Source organism: Tamandua tetradactyla, chromosome X (assembly GCF_023851605.1).
Source record: "Tamandua tetradactyla isolate mTamTet1 chromosome X, mTamTet1.pri, whole genome shotgun sequence".
Taxonomy (NCBI): domain Eukaryota; kingdom Metazoa; phylum Chordata; class Mammalia; order Pilosa; family Myrmecophagidae; genus Tamandua; species Tamandua tetradactyla.
Window position 1 is genome coordinate 161,215,639 of NC_135353.1, and position 19,392 is coordinate 161,235,030.

General features: G+C 43.0%; 1 protein-coding gene across 1 annotated transcript; it reads left to right on the forward strand.

Annotated features, from left to right (window-relative positions):
- The first annotated feature begins 345 nt into the window (after positions 1-345).
- Positions 346-18,729, forward strand: GEMIN8 (gem nuclear organelle associated protein 8). The gene is made up of 4 exons (XM_077146829.1): positions 346-537; positions 7,721-7,765; positions 8,398-8,833; positions 18,138-18,729. The coding sequence occupies exons 2-4, from the start codon at positions 7,754-7,756 to the stop codon at positions 18,392-18,394; spliced, it is 705 nt and encodes a 234-aa protein (XP_077002944.1). The 5' UTR covers positions 346-537; positions 7,721-7,753; the 3' UTR covers positions 18,395-18,729.
- Positions 18,730-19,392: the final 663 nt, after the last annotated feature.

The window sequence follows — 19,392 nt, forward strand, 5'->3', positions numbered from 1 at the left end:
GAGCTGCCACTTACACTTCCAGGAGTTTATGTTTAGTTATTATGGACTCTTCCTGCCATGCTAACAGGGGAAGTATTTGCTGCTGTTGCTGGCAGAATTTAGACTAACAGCTACTATTTTTTAATGTATCAGGCACTGTGCATTAGGTATTATTCACATTTTACCGGTGAGAATCCGAGGCTCAGGGAGTTTAAATAAGCTAAACGTGGGAACCGCATCCGTCCCAGCTCTGGGCGAATCCAAATCCAGAACCCTGAGCGCTGTCTAGGGGCGGCGAGCACCGCGGAGCCCCGCCCCGAGGGAGGGGCGCTCCCCGCCCCGCGCGCCTCAGCTCTCTCGACGCAGCGCGCGGCGCGGGCGTGACGTCACGGCCCAGTACTTCCGTCCTCCCCGCGGCCGTGTGAGCCCCAGCGGAAGCGGATTTCTAGTCGCTCGGGCAACGCCCCTCCCGCTCACGCCCCCTCTGTTTCCCCACCGAAAAATAGAGCCGTGCTCGCCCACCGCCCGAGATCTGCCAGCTGCGCGCCTTCACACGAGGTGACTCTAGGGACGGCTGGGTTTCCTTTGGGAGTGGGGGAGGAGCCTGGAGGCCGGGGGTCTGGCTTCCTCTGAGTCCCTGAGAGCCGAGCTCTCGAGCGGTCACGTTGTCGGCGTAATGATCATCCCGTGGCAAAAGATGGGCCCAGGGGCCCAGGAGATTCCTAAGTCATTGCTAGTTAAGTGCGAGAAGGAACTAGTTCCAGAGGCTCTCGGCTCTCTGGCGCATCAGAATCACCTGGGAGGCTTTTTAGACTTCCGATGCCTGGTCACCCACCCCAGATCAATTAAATCAGAAGCTCTAAAAGTGGGGCCCGGATGATTCTGATGTGCCGAGAACCGCCGTGTTCACTTCGGACTTTGCCCATCTCACCTTCTCGAGATTTGGGGTTTTCTTTCTTTTCCCTCTCACTTTGACCCCTGTGGGAGATCCGAGGTTTTGGTGGAAGATACCTTGAGAACACTTGGTACCTGCGGTTGGTTATGCTCCTTACCTCTGGAGGTGAAGAATGCCTTGGCCTGCCTTTCTGTATCCCTAAAGCAGTGGAATTGAACCAGAGGCCACTGAAGAACGTTTTAGCTCTGAAATCCTAAGATTTTCCTTTAGCAAAGTTCGGATGGTTCTGAACAATTTTTTTTTCACGAATGATTTTTTTTAACTTGTTTCACAAGCTAGGCTCTGTTCAGCTGTTTTTCACCTCCTGTCCAAATGTTGAAACAACATTACTTGAAAATCTAGACTGAAGATTAAAAACGCAAATAGCACTTCTGGGGTTATTTACTCTCAGGGTTCCCATGAATTATCGGGTCGAGGAATACCCTATGAAAAAACAATGGATACTAGTACAGTGTTTCAGAGTAGCAGTCCCTTTGGGGTGCCGATGTGGGCAGAAAGTATATATTTTAAGAGATTGTTGGTTAGTAACTCTGGAAAAGCCCAACTGAAGGCAGTCACAGTAACGTGTACAAGTCCCCTCTGTGTGTTCACTACTGTGTGCTGGAAAAGTATACAAATATTAACCAACACTCCAGAGAGAAATTTTCATTTCAAAAATGTTTTACAGATGTTGAAGGCTTATTTTGTTTTTCAAAGCATTTACGTTTGTGAAAAGAAGAGGGGAAACATATAGAACAGTTAAGGGTAGAATGGAGGTTAGAAAGTTTACAAACTAGGAACAGAACTCTTGAAACTACTTCTCTCCAGTCTGGCTGTACAACACTTGGACAAGTGAACAAAGAGCTTATCTGAAATTGATCAGAAGTCGGATGGATTGAAAATGTCTTTCTGAACAGATTTGAGGGCTTGTAGAGTTATTCCAGTTACTAGCTACTTTATTATTTTTCTCTTGGGATGGAGGTAGGAGGAGAGAGACTATCAGGAAACAACAGTCAGTCATGAGCATCCAAGGACAAGAAATACTAACGACTGTTTTTATGCTGGGAGGAAATAGGAAAAATTAAAAGAAATAGATTGCAGAATCCATGCCTATAAGTAATTGATGATATGCCATATTATTTCAGCAGAGAGGGTTTCATAGAAGTCTCATGTATGTGTTTATAGAATAGGTGAAACCAGAAATAATGCTCTTGAAATCTGCTGGTGGTGGCAACCACTTTAAACTCGTTATGGTTTTTGCTGATTTGCTTTTCATTTGCAACACCTGCCTGTTCAACCCTACTGCCTTTATGGCCCTACTAGGTTTTGCTTTATGAAGGGTATGCTGGCACTGAAGTGAACTCACCTGTTTCCTCTTCTGCACCGTATTATCCTGTTGTTCTCAGTAATCCCATTGCCTGTTGTGTTCATGTGTCAGAGGGTAACTTTGTTTTTGTGCGGCCTCATGTTTCACTTCTGATTCTGATACTACTCAGTTGGGGATTCGGTGAACTTACAAATAAATCCATTCACATATCCATCACCCTTGCTGACAAATTAAACAGTGCCCTTCTGTAGATGGAATGTCATTTGTATGACAAAAATATAGAGAGAGAGACAAAGCCTTGTTACCTGTGTCTTCTCTTTCTCTCCTTCCTCATACTGTGCATTCTTTGTGGCCACACTTCTTATTACAACATCCAAAAGAAGGTAAATTGGACTTTGGGGTTGAGGGAACAAAGAGTGTTTTGGCTCCCTCACCCATCAGTTTTTATGGTGGCTGTTGTAGACGGGAGGAGCAGGCTATAGGAACACGATGGCATGTGCACTTGGAGAAGGCCCATTTTGGCCGAAAGATGGAGCTTGGACTCCTGAGGATCGAGGAGTTGAGTCATCTTTGATGTCCAGATCACTAAGCAGGGGCCATGCAAAGCCACAGGAGGGAGCTCATGAGGGACGTCAAGCCAGATGAATTTGCCAGCCTCGTTGTGAGGCTAAGGGGGACAGGACTTGCCCGAGTAGGTGGCAGAAAGCAATGTTCTCAAAAGCCCCCATTTTGTTATTTCTCTTAGTTAGCAGTGTGTATTATGAGAAAGCATCTTCTCTGGTGGGGTTATTACCATATAAACAAAGACCTGTTGGTATTGCATCTGGAAGAAATTTATGTAATTCATATTTCTCACTTTACTTTTGTTTATTTTGCTACAGTTTCCAGCAGACCCTCCTTCTACCTTGAGAAAGTTTATACTGGAGACCTAATTAGATTCCCCAACTTATCTGGTAGGCTCAGAGAACCAAACTGGGGGGAGCCTTATAGGAAGGGCTCTATTTTTGGTGCTTTAGCCAGACAGTTCATTAATGATTGAGTTTTAATATGTTTCTATGCAAAGATCAAGCAGGTGAATTTTCATGTATTTGATTTTCAGAATTCTGGTGGAAAGCGAGGATAGAGGGGACAGTCCAGTTCCAGAGTATGCATTATCGTTTTGAGGGGAAATTGGGTCTTTATTTATCTGATTGCTATGACACATCCTAGATCCTATATCTACAAGAATATAAATTTTAATCAAAAGAATATATATAATGTCACTGCTTTTCACAAAAGCCACATTGTTTGTGGAATTTGTTAATAACTCAAATGGAAATAATTGCAATTTATCCATCAAAAGCTACAAAGCTCTTGCTGTTTTTCTTCATGTATATTTATGTCTTTAAAAATATATCACCCAGGCTATGCACAGATTCACTGATGAGTGAATGCAGTTTTTTAGAAGAGCTGTATGGGAAAATACATCTCTCAAGTCTCAGAGGCTCTGTCTTTGGCCTATAGGCCTCGCCAGCGTTAGTGAATGACCTCAACCTTGTTTTTTTTCCTTCCTTCTTTGGAGGTTGAGGACAGACAGTGAATTCGGTCTCTGTCTAGCTAGGGCTCAGCTGGGCAGTGACTATTATGCCATTGTGCTCCCTGGGGCCGGCTGCCCGGTTTGTGTTGCTGTGGCTCCCAGCCTTCCCTGATATGGCCATCTCTTTTCTTTCAACTCCACCATCCCATTAGGCCACAGGGTGCTGTTCAGCCCTCAAACGCATGCCAGTAAAGAGTAGAAAACCCTCCCAGGGAGGTGGGGTTTGAACCCTAAAATTAAATAACATTCAGAGGGCACCCAAATCTGCTGCCGCTGTGAGCTTGCTTTCCTTTGAGCTGGGGGTGATGTCTGAAAGTGTTGCAGTGATGTTGAAAATTATTTGAACCTTGGCTTCTCAGAACTCTGAACGTTCTTACCTTATGAGATCCTTAGGCTGTCTGTGTGGAAGGAGTAACAGCTTTAAAAACTTAGCAGGACCCATTTTCAGAGGAGGTTCCTCACCTGGCCTTGGAAGCTAAGTAAGGAGGGTCTCGGGGAAGACATGCAGTCCTCTGGGGGAATGAGTGCTCAAAGCGCTCCTGCGCCCTGTCCTTGTAGTGTTACTGAGTTCCTGGCAAGCACATGGAGCTAGCAGGGTGCCAATCCGAAAGCCTGGGACTGTAGGCCTCCTAAGCCTGGTCAATGGTACTGTCTTACAGGGAGTTTTTATTTGTTTTTAAGTCTTTAACTGTTTATATACCTCTTTAAAAGAAGGGGTTCAGTTTCCTTAGTTCATCATGGAGCCTATTGTTTTTTGGGGGGAGGTCCCAAATATTCACTGGTAACCTAGATTGCTGTTGGTCAGAATCACAGTTTTCTTACTTCCACTGGGCTCATGCTGAGCCTAACCATTTATGAGGCATGTGGGAATCGCACAGTTCCTCCATTGATTTCCAAGCAGAAAACAAGGCATTATTAAGATGTTAAGCATCTTGAGGGCAGAATCTAGACAACATAATAATTTGTTAACAAAAGACAGGGGTATGCCAGTGATGACCTACAGCTGTTTTTTTTTTGTTTGTTTGTTTTGTACTGCCAGGGAGCTAAGAGTTCACATTTTTAAAAGATGGTTTAAAAAAAAGAAAAACAGAAAATGCCACAGAAACCTTATATGGCCCAGAAGCCTAAAATATTTACTATCTGATGCTTTACAGAAAAAGTTTATAGATATAAACTAATGAAAAATACTATAAATGCTGAGCTCATAATAATTCATAAAGCCCTATGCAAGCTGCCATTCCTTTAAAAAAAAAATTTTATACCTTACCTTATTTGATTTTTGAGAGATTAATCATCCATGCCCAGAATCTATTTTTAAGTGACTATCAATAGGATTTTAGGAGTCTTACATGTATTTTTTGTAAAATACTGCATAGGTGAAAGAATTGGAGCAGGAAAAATGATAAACCCAAAGGTAAAGGGAGCATATTTGGCACACAGCCCAGGACTCAAAACTTTCTGGAGGATAGTGGCAAATTTGATTATCAGGGTGCTAGTGGCCATCACCATAAGAAAAGCATAATCAAAACTGAACAAAATTGCTTACAAAGCAGACTGTCTTCCATCATTCACATAACTGCATCTTTTCATAATGGCCTGGGTCTTAAAAGGTTCCAACACCTAAGCCGATTAGTCAGTACATATTCTAGACGTCAGCAGTGCTGGGCCGAATCTGTTGCTGGTTCTCCAACACTGGAATTGGCTTTCTTCAGTCATCTCAGTTCGTTTTCCTGGCCTCTGTCTTGCAGTAGTGAAGTGCCCGGAGCATACCTGGCATGATTTCTGGGGCAGTATAACATGGCTTCTCTTCTACCACAATTCTGAATTGAATCAAGGGCATATTCGGCTGCCACCTTCCCCCATTTATTTGGCAGGGAGGAAAAGAGCACCCATGCCTAAGTCTCTCTGGGATTTTCAGAATGCAGTTCCTCCCGCCTTTAAAGCCAGACTGTATTTTCCCAATTTTAAATAAAACCAGGATCTTCGGAGGTCTCCAGGACTGCCCAATCACAATGGTGACCTTTACGTATTTGCAGCAATCAGCCTCCCAATTCAGAATTAATATTTAAATGTATCTGCTTCCAAGTATCTCTTAGGAGGCATAGAGTTCTGGATTCAGAACTCTTAATTTCCAGAAGATGCTGATGTCTCCTAGTCTTTTCTAATTTCATTCCTCTGCTACTTGTTAATCTATAAAACAAATTTGATTAAGACACATGGCATTTGCTTTAATGTCATTATTTGCTGCAGGCTCCCAGGAAGCTATGCAGATTTCAGAGCTAGGAATATGAACCCTGGCTGTAATGAATTAGCCACTCAAAGGCTGCACCTTATGGCTTAGCACTCAAGGCTGTACTGATTTCTTTTTTGCCCTGGGTGGTAAGCCCCTCCATTGTATCCTCTTTTTCATGTACTTCTTCAGTAGCCTGTAAAACACTGAGCAATTAGCCAGTTTGGTCTTCAGGTAATTGCTCATGCTTTAAACTTTTATAGTTTAAAAGTGAAGTGAATTTAATTTACACTTATATTCTCACTGCATCTGTTAGCTCCTTTCCAATCCTACATTCACTACATGTGTGTATGTTCCTGAATTTAGAACAAGGAACTGGAAGTGCAGGCTATGTTTAAGATAAATTTACAGATGGTCCTATCGGTCTTCTCGGAAATACCGTTTCTAGAAGCTTGTCTTATTAGAAAGAATATGAAGCATTCACCTTAGGCTAAAGCTTAAAAGATAAAAATGGTCAATTTAACATCTCAATTTTTAACATTAACCTTAGCAAAAACATCCGATAGAGATTGCTAAATAAGTCGTTTGTTTTTTAAGGCTTGGAAATATGTAAATTCTACCCTGCAATTAAGTGTAGTTGGAAAAATAAGACTCTTTCAATATCTGATTTTTTTTCCAGAACTTTCAAAACCTAAGTAACTGTTTGCTCTGCATCACAATGTTAGTGGGTTCATCTCACAGATTCCTAAATTCTCATTAATTTTAGGTTGTAATTTTTGTTTAACTTTTTAAAATATGCATACTGACATAGGTTGAGACTTTAATAGCTTAGCATACTTCAATAGGAAAGAAAATTAAAAGCCTGTTTTTAAGTAGGTTGTAAAAGGAACAGCTGCATGTCAACTTTACCTTTAGGTATTTTGTGCAAAGAAATCAGTAAATAACAAGCAGTTAGGTACTAGGGAAAAGGAATAAATCCAGGCAGAGCAGTGCTGTTTGGAAAGCACTATGTGGTTGCCCCGTGTGGCATCTGCATGGGACAGTTTGTCCTCACACAGGGAGCAGAGTGGCTGGGCCAACAGATTGTGATGCTGCATGCTGAGATACTGATTGTAAGCAAAACAAAACAGAAAGGCCTATTTGAGGGCATTAAAGCCAAGGACACATCCAGGACTGGAGAGAGGCTCCTCCAGGTCCCAAACCTAAGGCAAGATGCAACAGAGGTTCCTGGTGAGCTAGAAAGATGTATTTTACTCAAGTCTTGGGAAATCCAGGGTTAATTTAAACAGGCATTGGCAACAGGTTAAGGATTAGTAAAACAAAATGATTGTTATAAAGTTTTAGTTTGCATTCTGTGAATTATTTTTTATATACTTAATAGCTCCTATGTGGTTATTCTCACAGACTTTACTTTCAATAAGAAAACAGGTCATTGGATGCCAAACCTTGCAGTGTCCTGTGGCCCACTTAATCATACCTGAGGGGATGCCTTGTTTTTTGATCACAAGGTCACACCTTGGGTGCCAGGGTCTCGGAGTGGTGTGTTGTATGAAGATCAGGAATGCTACTAGGAAGGGCAGCCTTTGGGTTGCTGGCTATGCAAACCAAGAAGTAGCCCCATGTCTCCCACCCACTTACTGATCGGATGTTTGCACTGCACTCTTTCTGTTCTAGTTTCCGTGCCTGCTTGGACTTTCACAGTCAGAGATGGAGGCAAAGGTAAGTTTTTAATCTTTTTAACTCAAAAGAGAAAAATGTAAATTTTGCTGTTTGAAATCTCAGCATTCTCATTTCAAGACAAAGAAGACTGAAGAAATACATCAGAAAACTAAGAGTAAATTTTCTATTGAGTCCTTTACTAGACATGCTTTTCGCCAGCATCGAGGAGTGGACTGGGTAAGCAGGCATTTAGGAGGCACAGAGGGAGGATCCAGAGTCCATGTTCAGCAGTCCTTGTGGTTCTTAGCAGACCATTTTTAACCTGGAACTAGGCACTTAATTGCACTGGCTAGGGTAGCCAAGATGATAAGCTTTGGGTCCTTGTCTCTCCTTGAATCTTATCTAAAAATGATCGTTATTAGTCTCTGACCCCACTGTACAGCGTACTGCCATAACCTGAAACTAACTGTCCCATGTGTACTTCATGCACACATATTTAGAGAGCTAATGTGCATGCACTTGGTGTCCATTGTGGGTATGGGCTGGTCATGCCTTTTTTGGCCTAGTAACCTCCTAAAGCAGGAGAGCCATTTAGTAGACACTCAGTAAATTCCATTAGCTGATTAAATGTGAGTTGATTCTCTTGCAGATGAACTGTTTGGTATCTACCCTACATGTCCTTCCTTTTGTAGGAGTCACCATCGGTAGATGCTGAGCCTTGGTATTTTCACCCAGTCTATGCAAGGTACTGGCAACATTATCATCAAGCAATGGCTTGGTTGCAAAGCCATCAGAATGCCTACAGGAAGGCCTTGGAATCCTATTACAATTGCCCCTGGTACTTCGCCTCTGCCATTCCTCCCCATGGGTCTTATGAGAGGGAATATCCTCAATCCTTTGACCATAATTTAGCCTCCCAGAATTCCCCCTGCAGAGATCCACATTCTAGAAAGACTGGACCCTATCTACATGACAGCCTTAATGTCCAGGCATCCATGAGAGAAGTCCAGGAGGAAGAGACGGAGAGTGAGTCAGATGGGGAGATAGAATGCGACCTGAGTAATATGGAAATCACCGAGGAGCTCCGCCAGTACTTTGCAGAGGTCGAAAGGCACAGAGAAGAGCGAAGTAAGTTCAGGCCTTCCGGTTCCTCACGCTTCCTTTCCTTGCCCTGCCTTTGGCAATTTTCTTTCCTGATATATAGTTATTTTGTATGTCTTTGGGTACAGATAATATTCCAAATCTAGTTCTAAACCTTGAAGAGTTATGGTGATATCATATCTAGATTATATTAGCTTTGAGAGTTCTTTTAGTATAGGACTTTATTTTTAGTTATAGAACAAAGCTTATTTTAATAGTACCTCTACCAGTTATTGAATGTCAGACACTCCACCAGATGGGTGTGTATGTGTGCATGTGCGTGGATCCGAGATCACAGATCCCAAATCTACACAACAATCCCTCAAGATAGTAAACCTGCTACAAATAAGAAATCTAAGCCTTGCAGAGGTTGGCTTGTTCCTTGGTCCACCACTAGTAATTTGCTATTAGGATTAAACCATGGTCTGCCTGGCTCCAATTCCTGTGTTTGTTACTCCCCACCAAGCGTTTTCCCTCAGAGCGCTAGGTTCCCAAAATGCTGCTGCCACTTCACTAGCTTGCAGCTCAGAGACTTTTCCGGTACAGCAGAGCTACAGCATTTTAAATAGTTCCCTTCAGAGAAGTGAGCAGCAGGAACCTAAATAGAATAAAGAATGCCTTGCCCTGAAAATGCTCCTGTTGGGTCCTCTTTTCAAGCTGGCTGTCCATGGGGCTAGAGAATTGTGATAATGGTCTTATATCTTCTGTCAGAAAGCTGGTGTTTTCTTTTTTCCAATTTCCTACTAATTTGTTACAAAGAACTAAAACCGCTTTTTTGCGATTTCCTTACTATTAAGATCCGCCAGCCCATTTACATTGGAAGTGCTTGTGGCAGATACACAAATGCCTTTCTCCCTATTATAACCAGTGTCTAGTCTCCATATTTTTCTTACTGTGGTTTAATTTTTGCCATTTTTATCTAGAATTTTCTATAAACAGAAATGTAGATGCCTGAGAATGGGAGAATTTAGTTTCCATCTTAAATGATCTTTATTTTCCTAACAATGGACTAGCATTTATTGAACCTCTCTGGGTGCCAGGAACTGAGCAATAGGCTTTGTGTAAAGTATTGTGTCCTTCAGTCTTTTTGCCCTGATTCTTTGCTAAGCTACTCATTCAACTCCTTTACTTCTTATCTTTTGATTAAGCTGTTCTGTTCTTTGACGCGTATGAGAAAGTGTATACAAACAAGGATTTTTAAAACAGTAATTTCTATTGCAGTTAAAGTCCATTTCTTTCCTTGATTTCCAGAAATAAATTTTACCTTTTTTTTTCAAAATACATCAAAGGCAACTATTAGTCTATTTAAAAAGTATACAACACGTGAGGGAGCATAGGCAGTGGAACATGTCCGTATTTGACTGGAATGCTCTTTGTTACAGGTTTTGAAAAAGAAAGCATCATCAAAGTTGGGTTTCTTTTTGTTGTCCTTACCAGGAAGTAGAAGAACATTTTTCCCCCAGGGACTGATAACTTTGGTCATCGTACTTGTAATTAAGGGTAGACATAAACCCCAGTCATCTGTGAGGCCATTTCAAATTATCTGCTGACTTAAACCTAATAGTTAATCAGTCGAAAGTGTACATGACTGAAATGAAAATAAAATAATGAAATGTGTCCTCTCAGCGAAGGAAAAACCTTTTAAGCAGGTCACTTACAGATAAGGTTCAGAACCATCACTGTTCCTACCTCTTGACTTAGGTAGAATTCTACATAACTAAATGCAGCCATAAAAATTACTTCCTAAGTCATGCCAGATACTTAAGATTATTTTGAATGACTAAATGGTGTATCTCAGTATTAATCATAGACCTTAAACCAGAGTTTTTCAAGTCATATTCCATAAAGTTTAGTGTGTTGTGTTTCCATGGGACAGTGTACAAAGTGAATTCGGCTTTGAATGCCTTATAAGCGTTATGAACTTCATATTTTAATTTGATACTCTTCCCATGTCTGCTAATTTTACCTCAGGGCTCCAAATTGCACTATCATCACCGCCCTCTGAGAATTTTCTTTATTCCCAAATGCAGTCTGTGTGACTGAGGCAAAAAATAAATCCTATAGGTCTTGCCATCTCTGTGAAGAAAGTCTGTTGCATGTTTCTTTTACCGTAATCTAAAAAATTAAATGAGATAACTTGAGAAAGCTGATACAACAGTGTTTGGTACAATGTCAGTACCCAACAAATGTTAGTTGTTATAGTTCATTGTGAATAATCCATTCTTTAATGTGCATTATTAACCATAAATCGGTCATGTTCTGATGCTGTTTGCCATGATGAGTGATTGATTGAGATTCATTATATTTTTAATGTAGATGTTCTGTGACTTCAAAAAGTTCACGTTTCTGTGCTAGGTAGTACTTTCTAAACTCTTAAACTGATTTAGAACATTAAAATCTTAATTGTTTTTGTCATCTGTCAGATTTATTCATTCACACAGTTTTGCAAAAGTAGTCATTAACACACTTTTTAGTTCTGTTTCAAGAATATTCTTGATATGATTTAATAGAGTAAAACACAGGGGCTGAGAAAATGAGTCCACTTCCATATCGCTGCTAACAGCACTAAGCACATCCAGCTTCCGCTTCTTTGTGCTTTTAAACTTGTACTTAGCACATAATTCAGAACTACTTGTCCTAGAGCGCTGCGTCCATAAGAGCAGAAGAGCCTGTCTGCAATGCTTTTATCTCCCGCAGCCTTCTCTGAGCATCATGGAGCAGCACCATGCTGGTGGCAGGCGTGACAATTGTCTGATGAGGCTGAGAACAGACAGTGTATCAGTTAATCAGAATCTAACCTGATGCTGAAGACGTGGTCCTTACTAGAAGCAGCTGCCCCAACAACAAAATAAAAGGCAGCCATTCACTGACCTTAGACTTTCACCCACCCTTTTGGTGGTGTATGGGATGAATATGTGTCCCTTCAGGCACACATATGAGTGAAAGAATTCATATGTAAGTAAATCAAATGCCCGTAGTACTTTCCAGTCCATTACCTTCAGAAGACACTTTTATGGAGGTTTAGTTACATACACAATTAGGAACTGCTTTAATAAAAAGATAAGAAACCCAGTAGTGTGAAGACTCAGTTTTTCTGTTTTGCTTTGTTCTTTGAACCATTAGAAGCTACTTGTTCAGTAAGTGCAAATTCAACTTTGAACATGGATCTTTTAGAGAACACAGAATGGTACACAATTTTACTAGCAAGGGAAAGCTCAGCTAAATTTGAGAGCTTTGAACTTTTCAGTATTCTCTTCCACAGGAACATATATGTTATATAATTTGTCATCATCTGGGTCTTTTTAAACATTTTCAGAGGATAAAATCCTTTGGATTGACAGGATATTCTTGTTTGTGAATACTTCCCTTCCAGAAAATCTCTAATTTAACATATTTCAACACAAATTTTAAGTAAGATAAATGAAGAACTCCATTTGTGCAGTGAGAACCTACATGCTTTTGATTATATGTCATCATTTCCTAATAAGTTATTTCCGTCATTTAAAATTTCAGCTGTAATATTACTTATGAGAAAGTAAACAGTTGTGAGTGTTCAGTTTCAATTGAGAATAAAACTGTTTTCAGTTACTTGTGAGGAAAAGTTTACTTTTTAGATATAAAAATTAGGGCATCAGTTGATACTTTTAAGGTTATGTTCCATATTACTTAGGGGGAAAATTAGTAAAAGATACTGTTCCCAGTAGAGAAGTGCATAAAATCAGTAAGTTGGAGGTGCCATGTGAAGGATACTACATGAAGAAAAGTAGAAGGGAGAAAATGCACTTTTATTATTAAAGTGGATATGGTGATTGTCCACTGACGTAGTGACTGTCACAGCTGGGATGCAGGATGTGGGGCAAGGATGTTAGATCCTTCAGAAATGGTACCAGTTCTGCTAGTAAGCGCCTGGGTTCTGGTTTTGTTGCCACTAACCCAGAAATGAGGTGCTCATGAACATAAACCAAATCTGTTTTCCCTCCTTTGTGCTGAGATCAGTAATTCTGTCAGAAAGACTTGCTAGTTTTAGAAAACTGAGGGGAACAACATTCTTTAGCATTAGTATCCTAGTGCTTTGTCTTCCAAATGTTCTGTCTTTGGGCTCATTATGTAGGGAATGTGCAGTGACTGTTTTCCTGCTATGTATGTAAGGTTCTCTAAAGTCCAAATAATTTCCCATTTTTCCTTCCCTATAGAGGTCTACATTGGTAAAATCATGTAGATGTAAATGTTGGGGCAAAAAATAACAAGATTATGTATCCTAAATTCAGGTAGAATCTAGGAAAGCTTCTTATAATGCTCTTTTTCTTGTTTTAACCTTATGTGCATATTAACCCTGTTTTAAAGCTAGGGTCGAAAAGACTACTTCTGATTTTGTATGTAACAAAAAATTTCTTTCGCCAAATATGCTACAAGCAAAAAGTGCTTGGTAGCATTGAATCCTACAGCTGTTTTCAATAAAAATGACCAAATTCTCATTTACAAGGGAACCATCTAATCATATCTGAAGTGTGAAGTTCATGCTTCCCTGCTGTAGTCAGATGATTCTCCATCTGGTTGGCTGAGCCCTCACCTTGTTTTGACAGAAAGAAAAACTGCCAGGGATTGAGAACCCTTTCTTTCAGTGGGAGAAGGGAAGCAATAAATCGGAAGCAGAGTAAGTGGATGCCTTCAGAAGAGTATGTTACATTCACAGGTTTGCTTGGTCCCCTAAGTCAGCGTGAGGTAAACTTGCACATGCTAGCTGGAACCACTAGTGCCTACCTGCCCCGAGGCTTTTTGGTTTTAAGCTGGTCTTCAGATTTGTAGTCCAGCCTTGGAACTCTTTTTTTTTTTTTTTTTTTAATTGTGGGACTGAGTAAAGAGTACGACCCTACTATAAGGGAACAGGATCGCACCCCATTTTCTTGGCGCCCCTTGCCTCCCCCAGCCCCTTTGCTGTGGCTGCTCTGAGGAATGCATCCGTGAGCTCTGCCCAAAACCATTGGAGATTTGAGCATCTGTTTCTCTGCTTCTGGGTTGTCATTACCTTGGACTTGAACAGTATCTAAAAGGAAAGGAGTTACTTTCAAAAAATAGTGAATTACAAAAAAAAAATCATAGTAGTGAATTGCCTTTGTCCGTGCATTCATCCTACATCGTTTGCGGAGCGCCTGCTTCATGTCAGGTGGTGCATGGTGCTGGGGGCACGGCAGTGAGCAAGGGCCGTGGCACCTCCTCCAGGAGGCTCCTGGGTGGACTGGCCTGGGGCTGGCAGGCCTGGTGGTGCCCGCACCCTGGCTTCTCTCCCACTCTGCAAGAACCCGTGGCATCTCCCGCTCCCTTGAGAGGCAGGGAGGGGCAAGGATTAGGCCCTGGCTTTTCTGCATGAAGCCTAGCTGGGAAGGAGGCCCCCACAGAGAGTCAGGAGCGCGGGCTAGGGCTTATATTTTAGCCTCACTCTGGGCAGATGTAACTGAGCATGAATACCCTGCCGTGGTTGCCCACGAGCCACAGCCGAGCTGGGAAAACCACACGGGCTGCTCTGTACTGCCATGCGCTCCATGCACAGATGTCACCAGTAAGAGCAGAGTCCTCTCCGTGCCTGTTATGCCAGCTTAATGTCTTAGGTAGTTTTCGTCAGAGGCTAGCCTAAAGATGTGAAGCTTGAAGGAAAAGAAAATGAAAGATGCAAAAGTTGAATGGGTCAAGTCACACATCCTAACAGCAGAGAACAGCACTTATTAAGAGAGCTGACATTCTGGTGTTTATTAAAACTTCTAAATCCAAGGACCCCTCTTCAGGCGGAAAGTGGAACATCTGTCATGTTACTAACCCTGTGGGTGAGGCTGCTGGTAGTCTTGGGCACATGCAGTAGAGCGGTGTGACGGTGGCCTGGCACCTCTCCCAGCAAGCCCGTGCTCACCATACAGAGCCTCTGAGGCAGTGGGACCACCTCCTCCAGGCAGACCAGGAAGCCAGAGCCAGAGAAGGGATCACTCGTCCAGGTCTGCCTGTGGGTGGCAGAAGGAATCTGTTGTCCTACACCACTGTGGCACCCCAGAGCCTTCAGAAGAGATGTCCTGGGATAAGAGATCCTTTAGTGGAATCTACGTGTTCATGGGTGGAAAACAATGGATGCAGCCCACCAGCCCTACCAGCTGCCTGGCAGAGGTCCCTGGAAGAGCTGTTCTCATGACTCTTCCAAGAGGCATACAGGAGGTGCCACACGTCGTCTTAGCGGCTCTGGGCATATCTTAGGTCTCTTACTTCCCATCCCGAAACCAGTTTCTGAGTCACCTTCCTTCTTCCTTCGGAAAGCATCAAACTAATCTTTCTGCTTCAGAGTCAGTACCCAATGCAGAGCAGTAGTTGAGTCACCACAGGGCAGAGCAGGAGAGAGAGAGAGATGCCCCCCCCCAGGGTTCCTTCAGCCTGGATTCAGCGCTCCAGGACTGCACAGGGCTGCTGCCATTGCACCTTGTCACTGTTGCGAAAATAAGCCGCTATTGTGAAAATAAGCCACAGTTGCAGCCACAGCTTACTGCTTCATTTATTTCTGCTCTCCCAGGAAGTTAGCTTGGAAGCCAGAAATAGGTCTGGAAATGGCCATTTTCCTCTGGCTAATCAGGACCGAGCTCATCCATTCCCATACCACCCCAATAGGACTCAGTTTGGGGGCACAAAATTTAAACACCCACCTTATATACTGATATTTCAGATGGGACCGAGAAATCTGAAGTTAGAAAACTGCTGTTGACCTCCCATTCATCTGCACAGTAGGCCCTGATTTGGGTTTAGTTCTGCATTCCTCAGTAAGCCATTTACTCTCCCTGTCTCCTGTGTGGATTAGGTAACAGTTCTGTTTCACTTATTTTCTTTGGCAGTTATTTGGTTCATCCGCACGTACTCCCTTATGTAAAAATAAACTGCAGGTGTTCCGAGGCAAAGATGGATTCCCTAATTCGCACACCACCCACCCCATTTACAGATGTTGTGGTTCACTAGTAATGAAGACACTTTTTAAATAAATAATGTTTTCAAGTGTATAAAACCCCACCCCGCCAGTGCCAAGACAGTTTTATATGGGGCAGGATTGTGGAGCATGGCTACACTTCCACCATGGAAAAGGCGTGCTGTGCCCCCTGGATGAGCTCACTGCTGTCTTCCCTCCCAGGTGCTGTGGAAAGATGTCCTGTGTTCCTACTGATCTTTCCTTTCCTGAACAAAGCCAAAGCATGACTTACATCAGTATTTTATTATTCTGATACACCCATCTTCACTCTTTCTATAGTAGTGTTTCTTTTGGTAGTGAAAGCAGTGAGATCTGTGCACTCTGCTATCAACTTCCCTGTTCTTCCTGACAAACTACCTCCAAAATCTACATAAGTTGGCTAAATTTTACCTTCAGTGGCACTGTTTTGTTGCCATTTTTATTTCACTATTTATATAAGTTTAAAAATGATAATATTAGGACTTGCCCTAGTAAAAAATATAGAGAAGAAATTGAATAAATATCTGTGGCTTTACCAGTATGCATTTAAATGAGTAGGATTCCAAAGTATACAACTATATCACTTGAAATTTCACCAAGACTAACCTATGAAGTGGAAAGTCCAATTCCAACACAGGCTGTTGCAGATTCATCTAGCATTCTAGGAAGACAAGACGTCAGAGGTCTTCATTTCATTTGCAGAATTGCCAGTTCTTTACCCTTTTACCTCCAGCAAGTGTTGAATTCCTTAATCTTTCATTACCTGGTATGATCTGTGTTTTGAGATTGTGACAAGTTCAGTGTTGCATTAGTTCCTGGCACTTGTTCTTTCTCAAGTTACTAAAAGTGATGCCTCTTCTGACGATGTGACTTCCCCCAGTACCTCATCTGGAATGGTTAGTATTATTTCTTGCAGCCCTGAATTTTCCTGAAAGCTTTTCCTTTCTGTGTCGGGCCTGGTATGCTCCTTTTCCTTTCTGTGTGGGGCCTGGTATGCTCCTTAAAGCCAAGTGCACTTCATCCCCCATCCCTACCTGCGTAGGTTGTGGGCTGGGGTGTCCGAGTGAAAAGAAAGAAACCAAGGTGGTTTGTAATTGTTCTCTACCCAGGTGACTTTTGATGCCATGTTACCTCAGAGCTGTTTGCCACTTTTATCAGGGTACAACCCCCCAATAAGTGAAGAGTGAGCCTCCTAATTAGAGAGTATGCAGGGCCTACATGTAAAGTAAATGTCTTCATTTCCCAGTGCAACTGTAACAGAGTCCCACAGGCTGGCTGGTGTAAGTGACAGGAATTTATTGTCTCGTGATTCTGGAGGCTGGAGGTCTGAAGTGAAGGTGCTGGCGGGGCTGGGCTTCCTTTTCAAGGAGACACTCCATTCCAGGCCTCTCCCTTAGCTTCTGATGGGTGGTCAGCAGTCCATGGCCTTTCTTGGCTTGTGGCATCGTAACTCATTCTCTGCTTACGTTTCATGGCTGCCTCTCTCTGTCTGTGTTCACATGTCCTCTGCTTAGGATACCAGTCTCATTGGGTTAGCACCCACCCTAATCCAGTTGGGCCTCACCTTTTTGTTGTTGTGTGTTTGTTTTATAGTCAAAAGGCTTATATTTAGAACTTGCCAGCTGGACTCAGTTTAGATGATTCTAGTTTTATAGGCAACATCCAAAGCATCATTGTCAGGACCCAGTCAAACATATGCCTTCTTTTCTCCATCAGGCCTGATCAGAGTGTTGACCCTGGCCACGTCAGTGTCATAGAGCATCTTCACAGCCTGTTTGATCTGATGCTCGTTGGCCTTGACATCCACAATGAACACAAGTGTGTTGTTGTCTTCAGTCTTCTTCATGGCTGACTCAGTGGTCGGGGGGACTGGGTGACGGCATAGTAGTCAAGCTTGTTTCGCCTGGGGGCACTCTTCTGAGGATATTTGGGTTGTCTTCTGAGATGCAGCGTCTTGGGCAGCGGAATGTGGGTGAAGTGTGGATCTTTTTGTGGCTGTGGATGCCTCTCTGTACTGCCTTCTTCGCTTTCAGTGACATCTTTGTGAAAAGGGTTTCGGGCTTCATCTTAATATCTTCAAAGACCCTATTTCCAAATAAGGTCACATTCACAGGACTGGGAGCTAAGGCTTGAAGAGGGTTTTAGGAGACACGATTCAACTCATGACACCTCAGAATCTAGTTAGCACAATGCCTCAGCAGGCACAGCTGGGCCCAATTTCACAGTGTGAGTGATGAAGCCGAGGGAACTTGGGGACCTGCGGCCGGCTGCTGGGCACAGCAGGATTTACCCTGCTCCTCTCCCATGTGTGTTCCTTCCCAGGGCGGCAGCAGCAGCTGGACAAGGAGCGCCTGGAGGACTACGTGAGTGCCGACCACGACCTGTACTACAACCCCCACCGCTCAGTGGCACCCCCATCCGAGAGGCCTGGCGAGAGGCGCCAGGCTGAGATGAAGCGACTGTACGGGGACAGCGCCGCCAAGATCCAGGCCATGGAGGCCGCAGTGCAGCTGAGCTTCGACAAACACTGTGACAGAAAGCAGCCCAAGTACTGGCCGGTCATCCCCCTGAAATTCTGAGCCCTGGGCACACGGGCCCCTGAGCATGCTCCCTAGCAGTGTCCCCAGCCATCAATCACTTCCATGTGGACACGCCCCCTTCCTTCATGTCTCCTGTGTATTTTCTTAGGGAAGGAGGTTTTATTTGGGAAAATAAACATGTTCACCCCAGGCTCAGTGTACCCATCATGAGGGTGGATGTAATGTGTCAGCTATGTGGAAGGGTGGGCCAGACAGATTGTTGTTGTCCTGAGAAATTTTCTCTTGACATGAAACAATAGTTTCTTATATGTTACACTGGGGTTCAATGTCATTAATAGTGTTCAAGTCATTAAAGTTCTTGCCTACAGATACTATCTACTTTTTCCCATTTTTTTTTCCATCTTGAATATAACCAAACTATGCAAATGCCTGAAATGAGCCAGATGCCCTCTCCAGCTAACTCCTTTAGATCTCGCTGAAAGGGATGTGAGCATACAGCAAACCAAAGGCAGCTTCTCGCTGATGCAGGAGTCACCACCCTTATTCTGTAAAGGGCCAGAGAGGAAATATTTGGGGGGTTGCAAGCCATGCATACTGTGTTGTGACTACTCAGCTCTGCCATTGTGGCACAAAAGCAGCCATAGACAAGATGTAAACAAATGGGCGTGGCCATATTCCAAAAATCCTTTATTTCTAAACACTGGCCATGGGCGGGCTTCGACTGCAGTCTGAGCTGGCAGCCCAGCGCCTGTTTGACATTGGTATCACTGACTCTGCAGCACTCTGGTGTCATTCAGAATTAGAGAGCAATGAGCAGTGATTCCCAAGCCTGAGCACCTCTGCAGTCCCCACTGTTGTAGAAAGTATGTACTTGAGCTCTCGCTATAAATAGCACCTATATGCTTGATAAAGAAATCCATCTCATTTCTGAGGATGAACATCTGAAAATTGATGTAACTGTCCATTTATAAAATCCAGTTGCCTTTTGAATACATCATTACAGCGTGTTGCCAGGGTGAGGCCGTGTTGACCTGAGA